Source organism: Serpula lacrymans (assembly GCF_000218685.1).
Source record: "Serpula lacrymans var. lacrymans S7.9 unplaced genomic scaffold SERLAscaffold_19, whole genome shotgun sequence".
NCBI classification, from domain to species: domain Eukaryota; kingdom Fungi; phylum Basidiomycota; class Agaricomycetes; order Boletales; family Serpulaceae; genus Serpula; species Serpula lacrymans.
This window is the reverse complement of record NW_006763308.1, coordinates 237,852-257,132: the sequence shown is the minus strand read 5'-3', so window position 1 is coordinate 257,132 and position 19,281 is coordinate 237,852. Positions and strand designations below refer to the sequence as shown.

Sequence of the window (19,281 nt, the reverse complement as noted above, 5' to 3'; positions counted from 1 at the left end):
GACAATCTTATCCTGTAGCAACTATGCAGGATTCGTCAGCGTACATTCCTTCCTTCATGTTCTTTCTCATTCTTTTTGCGCAGCTATACTGTGCATAGCCTACCTTTCTTTTTACTATATATATAAACCCCTGTATTTTACCTTGTAAAAACAAAAAAAACAACAAGAACTCCAATCCAGACTTCTTCTCTAATCTCAAGTTCACTACTCTTCTACTTGTGATCCAGTGTGGTCACAACACTTCCCACTGCTACCACTGTTAATTGCTGTCATCGTCACTTTCCACTTTTGAAGTCATTGTTATCCCTTTCGATTAGAGTCCTTCTGAGCACTACAGTTTGTGTGTCAGGAGCCTGCTATCACTGGGAACCTTGTCATCTTGTCACCTTGTCATCCTTGTTGTTCTCAAACCTACCATGTGCTACGATTAGCAAGGTAGTGCTCATCTATACTCGTCACTAAGCCCCTATCTTCTATCAATTCAACTATCCCTCCTCCTTAAAACCCACACTCATACATTTCTGGGTTTTACTTTGAAGGATCTTCATACATACCACCCCACAAACAACCAGAGCACCCACTGTTCTAGGAGGCAAAGCCCATAAACAAGTTCTGTAGAATCTGGGAGGATTGTTTGTTAGTTTGTTTTTGGGTGTGGTTTTCTAACAACAGTTCTCATCATCGACAACGTCTCCTTTTTGTTCGGTGTGCAGTGACAGCCATTCTTGCTTTTTCTCTACAGGAGGAACACATCTTGTATGGCAGGCTATTTTTACCAATGTCTTGCTTGGGAACTATGTTCTTGCATGATTTTTGTGAGCATTCCATTAGAAAAGTATAGAGGTAGCAGGCAATATAGAGTAGGAACTTGAAAACACGCAGAAATTATTGCCAAGTACAGTAAATTACACAAAATTTAGAAGTCACGTGGATTTCACGTGACTTTGTTTGGCTGTAATACTGGGGGAGACGGGGTCAGCTCCATCAGGCCCAGCTTTGATATACTTGACAAACATCATAGCAAATGCGTGATGTTCTATTTGATTGCCAGGAGAACCATCAATGCCTTGAATGATTGTTGCATAGTACATGTTGCATAGTGCCGACAAAAAAGCGACTGGATAGAAAAATAACCCATTTGAGAAGATTCCTTCAGGCTAAGGCCAAGGTGGGTGTTCACTGGCAGGACAGACACTACTCACCTTGATCATGACACCATCAGAACAAAACATTTTCTTATGGTTATCTTGTGACCCTGTCCCACCAGGGTATTTGGTTATGCAACAGCGTGAACAGGTCTGTGTTTTTTGCTAAAAAAATATGCAAGTGAGCAAACTGGTAGTTTAGTATAGCGTGACATACCTGCTTGGTAAGGTCTATGCTCCCTGCTTGCTCAGACTTGACAGCTATTGCATAACAATGTTTCATCCAGAAGTGGTCATTGCCCTTTTGAGCTAAAACAAATAGTTAGTGTGTCTGTAGAATTAAAAATGCAATATATGATCATTACTTACATTTGAAGTTTCCTGTTGCAATCCTTTGAGAGATCTTTGCTTCAATCTCCCCAAGTTTGTCAAACAGAGCTCGGGGGTTTTTCCTGATGAACACAGCTCCTGCCCTTTTAAGCCGAGCATTGTACTTGCTGTTACAATTTCTATTGAACATTTAAAAACTACTCATTTCTCTTTACTCATTGGTTATACCATCGGACCAATGACTCATTTCCTTCACGTACATTTCTGTTCCTCTCGCATTTGCATTACCTAGTATAGTACTTAGTCCTCAATGGACTGACCTGCCCTAGATAGGACCTAACTCCTATCACCAATTCTTTCTATTATAAATACACATGTAACAGTAGTAGTATTCTCCAATACGGTTCTACGCAGTTTACGCTTACAAAGCTAGACTCCTAAGATTAAGACTTCTACTCAGAAGAAGACCAACTTTCATTGGAAGAATTCAACTCTGAACTACATTCTCAAACTTGTCCTTGGTTAAGTCTCTTTACAAACCTCGACAAACCCTCAAACTTTGTTAAGCATTTTGTGCGTAACAAAAAAATTGTATTTCAACTAGAAGTCCCACCTATTTAGGTTTGGGAAGAAAAAGTTGACAAGACGTTGCAATGACCAACAACCAGATCCCAAAGAGCAAGAGGAAGCTCAGACAACCCACAGACAGCAACACCACCGATGTCATCCTGACAAGAAAGGTAACCTGACTCCACACCAGAGAACAAGCAGATGTTTTCTACAAAGCCAGAACACGTTGGCTACAGTACTATGCAGAAAGCCACCCACAGCTACTACCCACCACACAACACGATCCCCCAGTACCCGTAGAAAACCTCTATGACAAGAACGACTTTGAAGAATTTGTGGCAAATGGCAACCTGATACCACCTCCCACGCCACAGATACTCCCAGCCACACCTACTCCATCCCCTATCCCACCACCACGCACCATGTCTAACGTTACAGCCTCCAAACCCACAATGATCAGGAAAATTGATGACTTAGATGGAACCCCAGATAAAGCCCAAAGGTGTTACGATAACACAATTTCCGGACATTTCCCTTCTTTTCATTCTCTGCTTTAACTCTATACTTTAGCTTTTACACATAGTGCCACGCGGCATTTCCCCTTTCCCGCGCCGTGTTGCCTTTCTCTTATTTTAGATTCAACTCTCTCACGCAGTAGAGCTGGCCATACAGGCTAGGCCCTATGACATCATCAGCCACTGCCTTCATTAACTGTATAGTACACATGTACAAACAAAACTGTAGTAGTATATATACCCCAATAGATCCAGGAGACTCCTCAGCGAGTCCTCCTGTTGTATACCAACAAACTCTCTGCAGCTTAAGGGGTAACCACTCCCTCATCACTATCTTTATAGTGTGTTCTTGTGTGCACCAGAGTAACTAACTCTTGGTTGTTACAAAAGGTGGATATCGTCCACCAATCTACACTTTGATATCAATGACACCATCTACAACTCCAACAAGAACAAGGTATATGTGGCCCTCAGCTACATGAAAGATGGAAATGCCGCATCATGGAGCAAAGCCAAGATGACCAAATACAAAGAAAAGAACGCCTACCCCACATGGGCAGACTTCATGAAAACCTTCACAGCCAGTTTCAGAACGGCAAACATCAAAGGAATGGCCTCGGCTGCCTTGATGAAAATGAAGATGGAACAAGGGGAAAGTGCAGTAGCATTCAACTCAAGGTTCATGCTAGATGCTGGGAAGAGCAGCATCAACAACAAAGCCATGATCATGGTTTATCAAAAAGCTATCCGATCACCCCTCCTTCGTGGGGCACTCACCAGAAAGGAACTACTCACCATCAAAGATTGGATGAGCACAGTGGCAAACCTAGACGCCAACTGGATCAGTGCCAACGCTATCTCGGAAGGAACATGGGGCGCCAGAAACAAAGAAAGGCAGAATGACAGAAACCGCAAAAGTGGACTGTCCACCAGCGCCAGAAGATTGACTAAAGACGAAGAAGAATCAAGAAGGAAAGAGGGAAGGTGCTTCATGTAACAACCTAGAGTTAGTTACTCTGGCACACACAGAACACACTATAAAGAAGAGAGAAGGAGGGATCACCCCTCAGGTTTCAGTGAGTTAGTTGGTATACAACAGGAGGACTCGCTAAGGAGTCTCCTGGATCTATTGGGGTTTATATACTACTACAGGGTTGTTTGTACATATGTACTATACAGTTTAATAGAGGCAGTGGCTGATAATGTCATAGGGTCTAGCCCGTATAGCCAGCTCCACTGCATGAGAGAGTTGAATCTAAAATAAGAGAAAAGGCAACGCAGCACGAGAAAGAGGAGTTTGAACCAAAGGGGAAATCGCGTGGCACCATGTGTGAAACCTAAAGTACAATGTTAAAGTGGAGAATGAAAATAACGGAAAGGTCCGAAAATTGTGTTATCGTAACACTTCATATGCAACAAGAAAGGACACTTAACCTCCTTTTGCACTATACTTCTCAAATACCCTTAGCAGTAATGCTTCTTGCTCCTCTTTATTTTGGTACTCAGCTGGCTTGCCCTAATTTGCTCTTGTCTTGTATATTGCGTTGCTAAGCTCCCTCGCAACTGCAGTGCAAAATGGATTTTTTGTACCATTAACAATAGTTGCAAGGTACCTACAATAATAGTAATTAGGAGTTAGTGATCCAAAATGTAGAGCCTTGAACACACCGCATAATGGGATGAAACACGTTGAGGCCAAGCTGTGCATCTGGCATCACTCTGAGCACAGCACTATGGATATGACAGCAATTGTCAGCAATGACCATCTCGGGTAAAGCAATACCAAGCTCATTGTAATGATGTTTAAGCCCTACAAACAGTTCCTCTATCTCTGTGTTTGATTGGCTTTGACAAAGTCTCTGGCATATAATTTGTGGTAAGGAAGCTGTCCCAAAGTCATAGAAATCATGGCCTACCCATGCAATAATCTCATTCCTCTTGTTAACTACGCTCAAAATCCCACCCTTCAGCATCCTGATTTGGGCCTTTTGCTTGGTTGCCACTGTCACTTTGTTGGCAGCCTTGAACATGTTGTTGATAGAGATACATATGCCTGTGTAAGTCTAGATTAACATTCCTGTTCCCATCAAAACACAAGGCACATACCTGATAAAGTTTGCAGGTATTCACATGACTCCAATTCTCTTGTACATCTGTTGTCCTCCAAAAAAATATCAGTGATCAACTTGCCTGACATTGTCTTGTCCCAATAGTCCTCATTTGGACTTGAAACACTCTCTAGAGGACGGCATTGAAGCAAGGTCACACGTCCACACCGCCACTGAAAACTGGAAAGATATGCCTTTACATGTTGATGATACTGAAGTAAATGAAGTTCTGATGACCAGGATTCAGACAGCAAGCCTGATACATTCAAGAAAAAATGAAACACCTACATTTGTTGTTTTCCAATAATCCTGAAGATGTGCTTGTAGGGTGGAATTCAATGATCAAGTCAAATAGTTCATATGTGATAGCACAACACTTGAAGAAAATTGGAATGTTAGCTGTTGAAGAAAGGTTATTACCAGTGAGTTGGCATTTGACAGTATTGGACGAACATGCTCAGACTCACCTGGAGTTTCCCAAAATTCCCACTTCTCCCAAAATGTGTAGTTGGTTGTGGCATAACAGTAGTCACCACCCATCTGGGCATTATCACTGCCATCTTGACAGGCTCGACATTGCAGTTGGTACCCAAGTGCCTGTTCCTCCACGTACATCCTCTAACTGACACCTAGGGCTTCTTTTCAAATCCGTGTAGAATAGATGGACTACATTCAATGGCTTCAAGTAAGTGGTTGATGGTTCAATAACAGAATCACAATAACACTTTTCAAGGTGAAAATAGGACAGTAAGACAAAGTGAGGACCTTTGGCAGGCTTGGGGGATACAAGACTTTTTTGTTTTTAGGATTTTTCCTTGTTTTCATGTAGACAAAATCAAGATATTCGATAACACTGGCCTCCCACAACAACTGGGACTTCTGTGCAATACTTGGTGAAATCATAGCGCTCTGCCTATGTGCTAACACACTTTTGGATCTATTTGAGGTGAGTTAAGGTTACATTAGGCTGCCTCTTGGAGTAAACTCGCGTTCATATCCCATTCACTTTCAAAGGATGTCTGTTCTTTGCCTAATAGGCAATTCATCAGAATTATCTATCTTCACAACATCAGGCTCATAAACCGCCATAGTTGGGACTAGGATAGTGTAGAGTTTCTGGCAGAGAAAAAATAGGAGGCAGCCATATAAGCGCCCCTTTCTATGTGCCGGAGCTTACATTTTCACAAAAAAATTATTTCAGGCTATGTAACACAACTACTCAGAGGTCAGGTCCCCACTTTGTGAAACAGAGAGTGTAATAGTATTTTCACACTAGTGTGTTACACACGATAGCTTTGTACATTAGTGGGTGTTAGTTGCAATACAAATTAACGGTGAAATAAGTAAATAAACTGGTAAAGTGTGAAATGAGTTGAATGAATATCTAGCTAGAAGCAAAATGGGTAAACTAGTGCATGCTTAGCAGGCAATGACGAGGAAAACTGACTGACTGTTTTTGTATAGAATGGAAACGTGCCCCTAATATCTGTTTCTCAGTATTGCCTACAGGTCCGTGGCATAGTGAGAAGGACGCTAATACTGGTTGTGCAAATGGAGCTTGATTAAGAGTTTTAGGAGGGCAGTGATTACCTTGTGAGTCAAATATCGGCAGTTGTTGAGCACGAGAAGACTTGTATATTGCATATTTATTGTATGTTAGTATGTAAGGATAAAAATGTTCAAATTGTACATAGCTCCCAAGACACTTGGAGCAGATTGTAGTCATAGCCTTAAGGCCTTGACAATATTTCAGACAAATATACATCTCCTCCAATATTTTGTGCAATCTTGCAAATGTGTCCTGTCAGACTGTTCCATTTGTCAATGCTCTATCTTTTGGCAACTACTGGCTCAAGCCAACATGAAGCAAGCAGATGTGCATACTTTTCAGGGTCGGTGTCATTAAAGAAATCAATATCACCTCTTGTTGTTAGAAAACACTCTCTCCTACTTATAAGACAGCCCACTTGAAAGCTTCTGAGAGGAGCCTGGGGGCTTTGGCGGGAGAAGCCTGCAAATGACCAATCTTTTGGGATGGTGTTCACAAAAGTCATGTGCAAGCCACATTATGTTGGGTACTTTGCTTAGGTTCACGGGGTCTGGAGAACGGGATCCGAGAAGCCAAGGTTGGAGTGAGTGGCTACTCAGAATAGGTTCTATCCAGACCTGGGAGTATTTAAGGTGGAAAGAGTCCACCCAAAAATCAGACAAGAGTGAAATGAAGGATGCAACAAAAGAGGCACCAGCCAGAAAAACGAAAGAAAAGAATAATTGTTAGGAAACACGGTATGTACAAAATGAGTAGTTACTAATCAGTGCAATTTGGTAGAAGTTCAATGTAAGGAGGTGCTATAAGTTCAAGACAATACCAATAGAGGAGGAAAGCATTGGAGGACCAATGTTCCAGCGCCTTGATAATATGGGGTGGAACACTGCACAAAACAAAAGGTACTTAGTAGCCGGTCAAAGTGGGAGACCCAGATACAGTGAGAACAGAGTTTACACACTGCAGAATTTTTGTTTTGTGAGTGGAAGAAGGCCTTATGGGGACTTATAGGAGAAAAGGAGGTGGAGGGGGATCATTAATGAGGAGGTGTATTACAAGGGCAGTACAAGCGTCAGAATTGTCACCTTGCCTGCTAATAAAGATATTTTTGCCAGTGTTACGCTTAGTCTTCATCCAGGGAAGGAAAAGGATGCATGAACTGATGACAGAAGATGTCGCATGTCAAGCCTAACCCCAGAAGGTGATGAATGCTGCTGCAAGGCAGGCTGTATTGAAAGAGTTGGTGGAGTCGAGCTTGTCATACAAGGTGAGGAGCATAGCGTGAGTGACAGGCGGGCGCAGGGGCTGCTTTAGATGTGGAGGAGAGATGCGCTCACAGTGTAACAACCAAGAGTTAGTTACTCTGGCGCACACAAGAACACACTATAAAGAAGATGTTGAGGGAGTGGTTACCCCTTAAGCTGCAGAGAGTTTGTTGGTATACAACAGGAGGACTTGCTAAGGAGTCTCCTGGATCTATTGGGGTATATATACTAATACAGAGTGTTTGTACTTATGTACTGTACAGTTGATAAAGTCAGTGGCTGATGATGTCATGGGGCCTAGCCCACATGACCAGCTCCACTGTGTGAGAGAGTTGTATCTAAAATAAGAAGGCAACACTGCATGAGAAAGAGGAGTTTGAACAAAAGGGGAAGTGCCGCGTGGCACCATGTGTGAAAGCTAAAGCATACAAGGTTAAAGCGGAGAATGAAAATGAAGGAAAGGTCCGAAAATTGTGTTATTGTAACACACAGCCTTTAAGGACATATTCAAGACAAAGGCCAGAGTTGTAAGGGCGATTGTTTGCAATGTGCCAAGCACAAACACCTGATAAGGTGTTATAAATAGCCAAGAAAGAAAGCTAACCAGCATGGAAAGCAGAAAATGAGCAGAGGAGGTCTTCAGAGACGGGTAGGTGGTTGCTGGGGGGAATGTAGTAAGTATCACAAAAATGGAGAAATTTGCAGATAGCACTGTCATATTTTGTGATAGTGGAAGGTGCTCAGGTGTTGATTAAGATGGAGTTGGTGTGGGCATGAAGGGATGAAATGGTGGAGTGGGGAGGATGTATGCGTAAAACTGTTTCTGAGACAATGGACTTGATTCCGGCGGGGGAGAGGGGGTTCATGAGGATAAATATTGTGGGGGAAGCCAATAAGTGTAACACAGATAGCTGTCATGTGAGAACAACTCAATTTTCTATTTAGGGGCAAAAAAATTGATCATTTTAGGAACTTGCTACAAGTGCAATACAGAGGGAGGGGCTACAAACAGTAATAAATGATGAGGAATCAGGGGGGGATGGGGAAAAGGAGAAAGGAATGGGGGGCAAATTCCTCTGGAGGGAGGATCAGCGAGATTGTGATTGTTGGCAGAAGGAACCCAAACAGTAGAGAACCATAAATGGTGATCTTGGAAAAGGATAATGATGCAACAAAGGACAGAATTTTTCTGAGAGTTACGGGAGGAGCCAGATGAGAAGACTCCAAAGACACTTGAATTGTCTGAACGTAAGATAAAATGGCAGCCTGAATGGCCTGCATGAATAATGGCCAGGAGAGCAAGTTCAATAGCAAAAATTTCAGCCCAACCAATATTACAACCATCAGATTTCCAGCAAGGCAGGAGTTGCCAAGCAAGAAAGCAGTTTTGGAAAACAAAACCTATACCCCAGAAAGTAGAAGTGTCAACAAAGATAATGGAAGTAGAAGGGGCAGGTGGCAGAAATACCACCAAGAAATCTCAACAAGAACATCAGAAGGGATGTGACAGCAAGAAAGACAATGTGCGGAGGGTGGAAATTGTGCAGCAAAGCAAAAAGTGCGGGAAGATGTGTGCGGCCAGCTATGAGGACCATAGCGCAGTGGTTCAAAGTCCCAATAAGGACTTGGCAATCAGACTTTGAAACCGGTTGACTGGGAGTCCAGGCAGTGAGCCAGAGAAGATTTTTCAAATTTTTGTTGTCTGGAATTGAAATAGAATGAGTAACAAGGTTCCAAGAGAAACCAATATAAGGAAAAGAGGAGTTGAAGTCTATGGATTTTTCAGGTAACTATGGCCATCTGAGCTGATCAGCAATTGACCAGATAAGAGAAGCGTTGTAAAGAAAATCAGAGGCAGTGGCATAGCGGGAAAAAACAAAATCATCTGCCCACTTGACAATGTTGCAGATTTGATGGTGATGAAAAATTGCAATGATTGCATCAGCAGTCCTCCCAAAAATACCAGAAGAGCTTGCACAGCAAAAACAGGCAGTATGGTCAATGTATACTTTGTTGTCCCAAACAATTGTAGCATGTAGGTGATCTTCCGGAGAAATGGGCATATGTCTATGTGCAGTGTCAATATCAAAAACTGCAGCTTGTGTACCCAGAGGAGCAGCAGTGACAAGGGGAAAACATTGGGAAAAAGTCCCCCAGTCAAATTGGAAGAGGCTAGAATCTATTTTGGAGTTAATAGAAAAGAAAGAAGAGCTGGAGCGAGGAAAACATCAGGAAAAACCATTTTGCTATATAGCTAAGCATGTTTCTATGGCTTCTATAACAGCTATAGTATTACTATAATAGTCAAAAGTTTTCTATAATAGATACCATAACTGCTATGGTAGCTATAGTAGCTATAGTAGCCATAATGGCTTGTTCTATCTATGGGAACTTTGTTCTCATTGTGATGAAAACACCATTATTACTTACTAAATAGTTTGGCATATATATTAGCCTGCTTATTTATGTAATAAAAGTCTATCGCATATGTCCCAAATATTGTCTGTATATTTCAGCAACCAGGCATTGCTATGATAGATGGTATAAGTGCTATGGCAGCTATAGGAGCTATAATAGCTTGTTATGCATATAAACTAGTCTCATGGTTTATACAAATATTCAATTGTACAGATAGTAAAGAACACCACTAACATCACATCAAATTTGAAGTGTTTTGCTTGACACACAAGGATGGATTTAAGCGGAGTTTGAATATGTGGCACCAAAGCAAATTTTTCAGCAGTTGACTTTGAACACTATAATGGAGTGTGTGAAAATGGACAGTGACATTGTCCATTTTCACACACTTCCTATGATTAGATTAGATTTTGTGCCATTTTTTTTCAGAGTCAGCTCTTGATGTATACGTGGCACTAGTGTTATGTCACCGGTCACATCACAGCTCAGTATATTTGGACGCTTCACTTGGATTTTCTCTATCTTTTGCAACAAAGTTAAGCTAATACAACACTCAATGAGTATCTTAGCTTAATGTATGTTTTCTTTTTTACAATTATCTTATGTGACACTAATACAAGCTCTGTTTATTCTCAGCCACCATCTGCATTGGCATAAGTGCTATAAATGCCCCCACCATATTCAACCACCACATCACAAGTCTACCTTCAGGTATAGTTTGTGTCCAGAATTCCCATATATGGGACTCATCAGTCCTAGCTATCCCCACTGATGTCTTTGGTCATTACAGTGATTTATTGGTATATGTATAACTAACCACTTTTATTTTTTTCTGAGTCATTGGTGAATAGGCAGAGGTAAGTTCACCCATCTAATACTTGGTGGTAGTCACTTATTGGTTATTATCTTGCATAGACTTGATGAGTTATCAAGCAAAGCTCACAAGCCATTCATGAAATTGTGGTGAGTGATTTCATGGTAGCATTTATATAACATTACTGAGTGCATTGTACACAGTATGAATAACTTACAGTATCTGATTTAAAGGTATGGTTTCAACTTTGTTAGGATAGTTTATCATTACATGTGTCATGTAACGTATTAGAAATATATGTTGATTTTACTGAATATGACCTCTAATTATAATACAAATAAAAATAATATAAATGCCCTAGAATAATATAGAATAATATTTTATGGTAGTGATAGCTTTTATGTTCTATGGTAGCAATTATAGTAGAGGTATAGTACATGTATTACAGAGGTGCTATCATAACTTGTATAGCAAATGTCTCAAAATAGTGCTGCTATATAGTGCTATATAATAGGGACTTGTCTAGGCGTACTATAGCTACTATTTTCCCTATATAGCACTATGGTGGCTATCATAGCTATAAAAAGAAGCTAGGTTTTTCCTGATGAAGAGTGGTCTTGAATGAGTTGGTCTTTACCAAAGGTGGGGTTGAAAGTAACTCTGAGAAGAGAGGAGCAAAAATGGCCAAAAACATGAGAGAAAAGATCAAAATTGAGAGGGGGAGAATAATGCCCGCATTTGAGCTCCTTTGCAATATGTTGCTGAACAAAAGTGGAATTCTGGATAGAAGAGTTATGATTCATTGGCGAAAATGTGGAAGTAATAGTGGAGGAAAATCCAAGACAAAAACTGTCTTGGATACCCGTTAGAACATCAGGGAATAAATGAAGGGCATCTGCATCACATAGCATATGGTCCCACTGCTGCCAGAGCAGAGGGGTGACAATAGGGAAAAAGTAGTTACGCAGGATGGGATTGCCCATTGTGTTCACTGGACCCGCAGTGAGTGCACTGGTGAGCATACTTGCAAGGGGCGGTGTTACAGTAACACAATTTTTGGACCTTTCCTTTAATTTTCATTCTCCGCTTTAACCTTTTTACTATAATTCACACTCCGAGCCATGCGGCACTTTCCTTTTTGTTCTAACTCCACTTTCTCGTGCAACACTGCCTTTATTCTTCTTTTAGACACAAAGTCTAGGTACAAAGCTCTGCTTGTCCAAAAGGACAATGACAGTAAGTTTTTAACATAGGACTGCATGGCCAAAAATTGAGAAATGCGTTGCTGCTCAAGAATCTCATCCCAAACAGCCTGGTGGAAGATGGTGGGCAAGAAAGTAGCCGAAAGGCAGACATAAGCGGAACAAATGTAGATGTCATATAGGACATAAAGGGGGAAATGCACCTGGAGGTTACTATGGTTGAAGAGTATTTAGTAGTGACCGTACCACAGGTTTGCAATTTTGTGTCAATGTGGAGAGTTCAAGTATTGATCAATAAGCTCGATGAAGTGGGTGGCAGCTTTATGGAGGTCACTGTAAGTGATACCCCGTTTGACAAAGGAATCAAGCTTAGCTTCTTTTAGCTTAATGCAGCCATCTGCAAAAGAGACGATCCCGCTATAAGAGGGATTGACCAAAAGGGCAGCGCAAGAGCGCTCATTGGTGAGTAATTGGATAGGGAAGTACCCAGTCCACCCTGCACGCATGATCTTTATGAATGTGTCAGGGTGGGCACTGTCTGACCAGGAAAACTGTTTAAGGCAAGCAGGGTCAGGCAATAAATAAACCTGGGGAGGCGCAGAGGAATTGGCCACAGATCAGGAGGCAAGTTCTGGCGAGGGATAGGTCAGTACTCCAGAAGAGCAGGTAGAGTATGGAAACGCGTGAAGGAGCACATGTAGGCGTGAATGGAAGGCACTTAAGCAGATACTGGAGTGGACATAGGCACGAGCAATGTCGGAGATTTCCTATACTGGTTGCAAGAGCACGTGATTGGGTTGGTGTGATAAGCAGCGTGCAAGCAGTGTAGCTTACTAACAGTCGGCCGGTTCGGTTGCAACCAGATGGCAACCGTATTGCGTCCGCACCGATTCGCTCTCACCAACGACGACGTCCTTCAATCTGTCTGTACATAGTCAGCTTCGCCCATAACTGTATATCTGTACTGGCTTCAAGCTCTATCCTCAAGAACTCTGTATCAACAACTCCTTGATAAACATGCCGAAGGACAAGCAAAAGGTTCCCAGTGTGTATCTCCACACAGAATCTATTGCTCTCGACAATCACGATGATGGCCTCAAAGCTTGCCCTTCCTGCGGGGGACGTTTCAAGCCTATGGGCCTCCCCAGACACAAAGCAACATGTATAAAGCGGATGGCAGATTTGGCGCAAGACCTTCAATTAGACAAGCAGCTTCGGAAAGAAAAAAAAGAAGGTAGGCAGATCAGTCTGACATGGAAACTGAGTACTCATTAACGTTTCTGCTTAGCGAAAAAACTAGAGAAACAATTTGCAGTGGGATCTTTGTCAAAACATGTATGGGAAAACACCGACACCAATTTTGACGTAGAAGATAACTATGGTAGGTATATATCAGTCTGGTGCTTGTCGGTCGTTACTATTTTATCTTTACAGGATCATCTCGTTTTCATGATGCACCCCCTGTCGGGCTGAACTTCATGGGGGAAAGTCTTCAAATAGATGATATCAAAACTGAGTACCACCCTACAAGTGGCCGCACTGCAAAAGTGGACCATTTCTCTGATTTCAAACGTGGATTTTCTGGCAAAGCACGCATCAAAAACTCATGTCCGTGGCAGCCATTCAAATCCCGGGTCGACTTTGAATTTGCGGAGGTCGCTCTTGAAGCAGCGTTAAATAAAGACCAGATAAATAGATTAGTCAAGGTCATTCACCAGAGTATACAAGACCCTGGCTCGTTCACTCTGAAAGATCAATCTGACCTTTATGAGACATGGAAGATTGCTTCTCATGCCCTAACTCCGGTTTGTGATATTGTACACATTTATTGCGTATGAGAACTGACAACAAATAAGTCCAGTTTGAAAAGACTGTAATCAATGTACCATATCAAGGCAAAGACCATTCCTTTGATGTTCATTTTCGTTCGCTGTGGGATTGGGCATTGGACTTATTAGGGAACCCGCACCTCTCAGAGCACTTTGTATTTGATGCCGAACGGCTTTCCAAATTTAACGGTGACAATTTTGTACAATTCATTGACGAACCATGGACAGCTGGGGATTTCTGGGATATTCAAGTACGTGATGTTGAACTTATTTGCTATTGTATACAATTAATGTACATGTTGTAGTCAAGGCTTCCAGATGGTGGAAAGCCTCTATGTTTTATTTTATATGCTGATAAAACAATTCTGTCTTCTTTCGGGACTGTAAAGGGCTATCCCGTAATTGCACGATGTGCAAACTTGCCCACTGATATCCGAAATGGTACAGGTGTCGGAGGTGGAAGAGTTGTAGGGTGGCTTCCGGTGGTATATATTATTCAATCCACACTATTATACAGAGCATAATGGTTATTCATTACAGGTGCCGGAAGATGAGGAACATAAGGGTAAAAAGAGTTTTGCTAACTTCAAGAATGTCGTATGGCATGAATCATTTTTGAAAGTTGTTGAATCTTTAGAACTTCACGCCAAGACTGGCTATTATTATCAGCGCACTGAGGGTGATGTTCTTTATCTTTTCCCTATTATTTTGATACTTTCTGCTGACTACGAGGAACAGTAAGTAAATTCTTTGTATCCATCAACTAGTTATTTATCCTTCATAGATGTGCAATGTCTTCATTACGTGGGACAAATTGTAATTTTCCGTGCCCAATATGCCTTGTACCGAGGGACAAACTTTCAGATACAACACAGACATTTACTTGTCGGACCAGTGCTCATTCAGAATCTATATTACTAGAAGCGGAGCAGCAGCAAACAGCGGCAGACAAGGAAATTGTCCTCAAAAACTGTGGACTTCGTCCTGTTAAGGTGAGATATCTTTAATACTGCTATATTATGCTCATATGGGATAAGAATGTCTTTTGGAGGTTCCGTTACTCTGATGTGCATCAAGCATTATCTTGGGACCGGCTACATGCACATAATAGTGGCCTATGGGGCCATCATCTCTGGAAGGAGTTTCTATTCTGGATAGAAGCAGAGGGCCGAGCAGCATCCCATCAGCTTGATGATCAGTACGCACTCTTATCTTATTAACACTTATAACATATATTAAATCACACTAGGTTCAATGGTATGCCTCGTTGGCGAAATCTGAACCATTTTGACAGAGTGGCTAGCATAGAATTTTCGGATGCAACAAAGCATGAAGATATATCCAAGGTATAATCAGTATGGTTCGTCCTTCGTCGTTTTTTAAATACCTATTGTAGATGGTTATCTTTGCTTCGCACAATATATTTGATGTTCGATTACACAAGCCAGCACATCTTCTTTTGAAGAGCATTCGCCTCTTCCTTGATGTTGATATGTATACAGGACTAACAGTTCACACGACAGAGACTATTGCAGCTGGTAGACAAGCTTTGAAGCTATTTTCACAAGCTATGGATGTAGGTTGCCATCATTATTTTTCATTAATTATTAAAGACTTGTGCAGGAATATTTAAAGGCGGCAGATGGACTTAGAGACAAAAGTTGGAACTTTCCGAAGATGCACATGAATAAACATGCATTTGAAGACATCGAAGCAAAAGGCGTAACCCGGAACTACAATACAAAACCAAACGAGCAGTTACATGGCCCACTCAAGGATTCTTATCGATTCCGAACAAACTTCAAACACGTTGCTGAACAGGTTGGTCTGTCTAATTTATAAGGACAACCAGTATCTGATATCATCACTTAGATCCTTCAGGCTGACCATTGGTGTCTGGTGTCATGCTTTATCCGCCAGGATATAGCAGCTTTTGATAGCCAGTTAATGGGTGATCTTGAAGGGGATGAAGTTGACTTGAAGATCACCGAAACGAGTCATGTGTCCCTAGGCTCAAAGTGTCCTGCAACATCATTTCAAGGCCTGGAAGAAGCACGCAAGGATGATACAGCATTCACAAGCTTTCGTATAAGGCTCTCAAATTACCTTAACATATTTTTCAGCGCAAATAATATAGCATTCCCTGGTGGGAAACACATCAAATTGGGGGCTGAAGACAAGATTACAGAATATTGTTTCATGAAAGTTGACTATGAATCTATAGTCGATTGGTGACAATATACCAATTACCTTCGATGTAACCCTTGGTTTTACAATCATCCACGATATGATTGTGTCCTACTGCAAACAGTGGACTCAAGGATTTTCGCTCGCCTCATCATGCTATTTATTTGTACCATTGATCAGGTTGATTATCCGTTTGCGCTGGTTCAACCATATGATGCTCCAGTAGGTCGGCGGCGACACAAAGACAAGGACCTTGGGCTCTGGCAAATTCGGGCAAAGTCACGCTCAGATGCTGAGTTCGTCCCTCTTTGTTCAATAGTTCGTGGTGCAGCTATGGCCCCAGACTACGAAGTTTCTGGCGACTTCTTTCTCATTGACACAGTCAATTCTGATTGGTTCTTGCGCACAAAGAAGATGTGGTCCGAATTGCCAGCGAAGCATACCTAAGGACAACTGGGAACAGACAAGCAGTCCCTAGTATGGATATTCCGTCGTTCTCCACCTTTGGCTTCAGTCTGCAACGTTCTTACCCTTTCATTTTTCATTTCTGTCGTCTATCATATCCTAGTTATTGTTTAACGGACATTTCTTGTTCATGGCTTCGAATATTCCTGTGAGCTTTCTCTATCTTTTACTTGCTCGTTGCTGTGACTTCATCGCTCATTGCGCGCTCATTTAATAGACACGGCGTGTAACGCGGACGACTCGTACAACAACTCTTAAAGATAACGAGAATGCCAATGCTCGTCCATCGCGTCTTACTGCCCGAGTGAAACCCCCATCATCGAATGGCTCTGGTACTGCTACGATTGGTGGTCTGACCTGAGCTACTGCTGCAACCGCTGCATCTTGAGCAAAGGCGAACGGTAATGATGAGAACAAGGTCAATCTCGCCGTTCAAGGGAAGAGAAAGCGTGAGGCTCTGGGAGAAGTCACGAGATTTGTGAACAAGAACAAAACCACTAATGTTCCAGCTAAGGAAGTCAAAGGGAAGAGGAAAGAAGCTGATCCCGTCAAGGAGGTTAAGGAGAAATTTGATGGCGTCGTGATCAAGTCAAAACCGTCCCTGGTTGCTGCAGCAAGGCAACCGTTGTGCACTGTCTCAGGTTCTACGACACGTCTTGCCACAAGGAGTACAGTTGTGGCACCTCAAGTGCAGAATCTGGACAAGGTGAAGGAGGAGTCTGGAAAGGTTGCAGATGAAGATGCCATGGCAATTGATGACCATCCAACTACCAATGCAGCTCCCTCAGCAGAACCTCAGCCACACCGGGTCTCGACAAGACGTTCGGGTTTAGCTTTGCAAACCGTTGTAGACGAGACTTGTCCATCAGAGGTTCCAACTCGCCTGCCAACTCGGCCCCCGCAAAGCACGAGGATGACGTCGAGGACAATGGTGTCTTCAAGAAGCGGCGCACGTCCTCAGACATCCCTGACGAAGTGAAACTCTTCGAACAAGAACAGTTACAACAGGAAGCCGAAGAAGCTGCTCTTGAAGCTTACGCAGATAGTGAACCAGAGGCAGATCCCTACGGTGACCAATGGGATGACCTCGATGCCGAGGATGCAGACGACCATTTGATGGTTAGCGAGTATGTGATTGAGATCTTTAACTACATGAAAGAGATCGAGGTGCGCATTGTTTTGACATACTCATTAACTATATCACTGATGATTCATAACGTGCAGCTTACCACTATGCCCAACCCGAACTACATGGAAAGCCAGAAAGAGCTTGCGTGGAAGATGCGTGGAATCCTCACTGACTGGCTGGTCCAAGTCCACGTCCGTTTTCGTCTTTTGCCAGAAACGCTGTTCTTGTGCGTTAACCTTATCGATCGATTCCTTTCCGCACGCGTCGTTTCCCTTGCAAAGTTGTAACTAGTCGGTATCACTTGCCTTTTTGTCGCGGCAAATGTTGAAGAAATTGTGGCTCCATCCGTTGCGCACTTCTTGTACTGTGCCGATTCTTCGTACACTTATCTTCGCCAACGTCTCTTGTTGAAAACGGGAGGGCTCTCGTAAATGCTGCGTGTTATTCAAATGGTTGGGTGAACACCAGTGCGAGTTTTGGCGAATACAACTTTGGTGCGCACTATCTGTCCTCGTTTGGGTATTGTCAATGAACTGAATTCATTCTTAGACCTTTCCGATAGGAAACTATTCAAGTTTGCTTTAGATCCTCCTACTTTAGCGTCGGAGGAACAAGGAAGGCTTGGCTCGTGGGCTCGGGATCTCAAGGACTGGGGGGCAAGCCCGGGCGTTATGGACTGGGACTACTTCACGCTAGATGATTTATCTAGCTTTGAAAGCACAGACTTTGAATATTTGTCTGTTTATTTTCATAGTTATGACCGAAAACGCCCGGGGAAAATAAACAGACACGAGTCCGAAATACAAGATCCTGAACCGCTCACAGACGAGGCTAGGACTTCTCAACGTAGAGCTCGATCTCTTTCACAAGAACCGTCTCCAAATGATTTGGTAAGGCCATCTAAAAGGACCCATTATGACATCTCTCCACTTTTCACAGTGATACCTCAGGTTCGTGGTCTTTTGGCTTAGAGCAACTTTCAACATTAATCGTCCTAAATGGATCGCACAATAGCCCCACTTTTACTCTGCCCGTTTTACAGATTGCCCGCCTAAAACTGCGTTGCGCGTTAAGCCCTATGCCACAACAGACAAAGTACCATTTTCACCATATAATTCCAAATCAGTCCTGGAATATCTGGATACTCCTTATGCTAGGGGAGCTTAGCTTATTCCTGTACGTGGAAGACCACCCTGGGATGACGCAACCGTCACAGTCATATTGGATCCACTACCGGGCGAGGACATTCTGCTTCCCAGTGGCCCAGTATCAGGGGTAGCGAACAATTCTCAGATCGCTTGGACACACCCAGCTCTGCTCGCTTTCTGGGATTTTCTTATATCTCTCAGGGAAGCAAATACTCTTGGACCTATCTCGCTCGAAACTGAGATCCTCCAAGCAGAGTGCTATGTCTTGAAGACGCTCAACTGGAATTTGAGTTATCCCAGCCCAATGCACTTCTTGAGGCGGATCAGCAAGGCAGACGAATATGACGTGAAGGCTCGCACGATTGTCAAGTACTTCCTCGAGATTCAATGCCTAGAGTGGAGATTGTTGGCTGCACCTCCATCATTGATAGCTGCTGCTGCTATTTGGCTTGCCAGGCTGATTTTGGGTCAGGATAAGTGGGTGAGTAGACTGACAGGATGATTATCCGCATTCGTTTGATCACTAAATTTATATTAAACTCCGAACCTTGCTCATTACTCGTCTGACGCCGAGAGTACCATCATTCCTACCGCAAACTTGAAAAAGATT

At 42.6% G+C, this 19,281-nt stretch overlaps 4 protein-coding genes across 4 annotated transcripts; 3 read left to right on the top strand and 1 right to left on the bottom strand.

Annotated features, from left to right (window-relative positions):
• Positions 1 to 2,128: 2,128 nt before the first annotated feature.
• On the top strand, positions 2,129 to 3,557 carry SERLADRAFT_443751 (uncharacterized protein; the record flags this gene model as incomplete). The annotated part of the gene is made up of 3 exons (XM_007324371.1): positions 2,129 to 2,215; positions 2,282 to 2,547; positions 2,951 to 3,557. 3 exons carry the CDS (start codon positions 2,129 to 2,131, stop codon positions 3,555 to 3,557), a joined length of 960 nt encoding a protein of 319 aa, XP_007324433.1.
• Positions 3,558 to 4,076: 519 nt separating this feature from the next.
• On the bottom strand, positions 4,077 to 5,283 carry SERLADRAFT_412025 (uncharacterized protein; the record flags this gene model as incomplete). The annotated part of the gene is made up of 5 exons (XM_007324370.1): positions 4,077 to 4,173; positions 4,229 to 4,623; positions 4,667 to 4,713; positions 4,957 to 5,067; positions 5,136 to 5,283. The coding sequence occupies 5 exons, from the start codon at positions 5,281 to 5,283 to the stop codon at positions 4,077 to 4,079; spliced, it is 798 nt and encodes a 265-aa protein (XP_007324432.1).
• An 8,108-nt stretch (positions 5,284 to 13,391) lies between these two features.
• Positions 13,392 to 16,376, top strand: SERLADRAFT_374879 (uncharacterized protein; the record flags this gene model as incomplete). The annotated part of the gene is made up of 11 exons (XM_007324369.1): positions 13,392 to 13,718; positions 13,775 to 13,993; positions 14,048 to 14,227; positions 14,283 to 14,479; positions 14,527 to 14,734; positions 14,780 to 14,940; positions 14,992 to 15,088; positions 15,139 to 15,318; positions 15,378 to 15,563; positions 15,615 to 15,973; positions 16,064 to 16,376. 11 exons carry the CDS (start codon positions 13,392 to 13,394, stop codon positions 16,374 to 16,376), a joined length of 2,427 nt encoding a protein of 808 aa, XP_007324431.1.
• Positions 16,377 to 16,524: 148 nt separating this feature from the next.
• Positions 16,525 to 19,173, top strand: SERLADRAFT_374878 (uncharacterized protein; the record flags this gene model as incomplete). The annotated part of the gene is made up of 5 exons (XM_007324368.1): positions 16,525 to 16,542; positions 16,789 to 17,221; positions 17,266 to 17,561; positions 17,619 to 17,806; positions 18,873 to 19,173. 5 exons carry the CDS (start codon positions 16,525 to 16,527, stop codon positions 19,171 to 19,173), a joined length of 1,236 nt encoding a protein of 411 aa, XP_007324430.1.
• Positions 19,174 to 19,281: the final 108 nt, after the last annotated feature.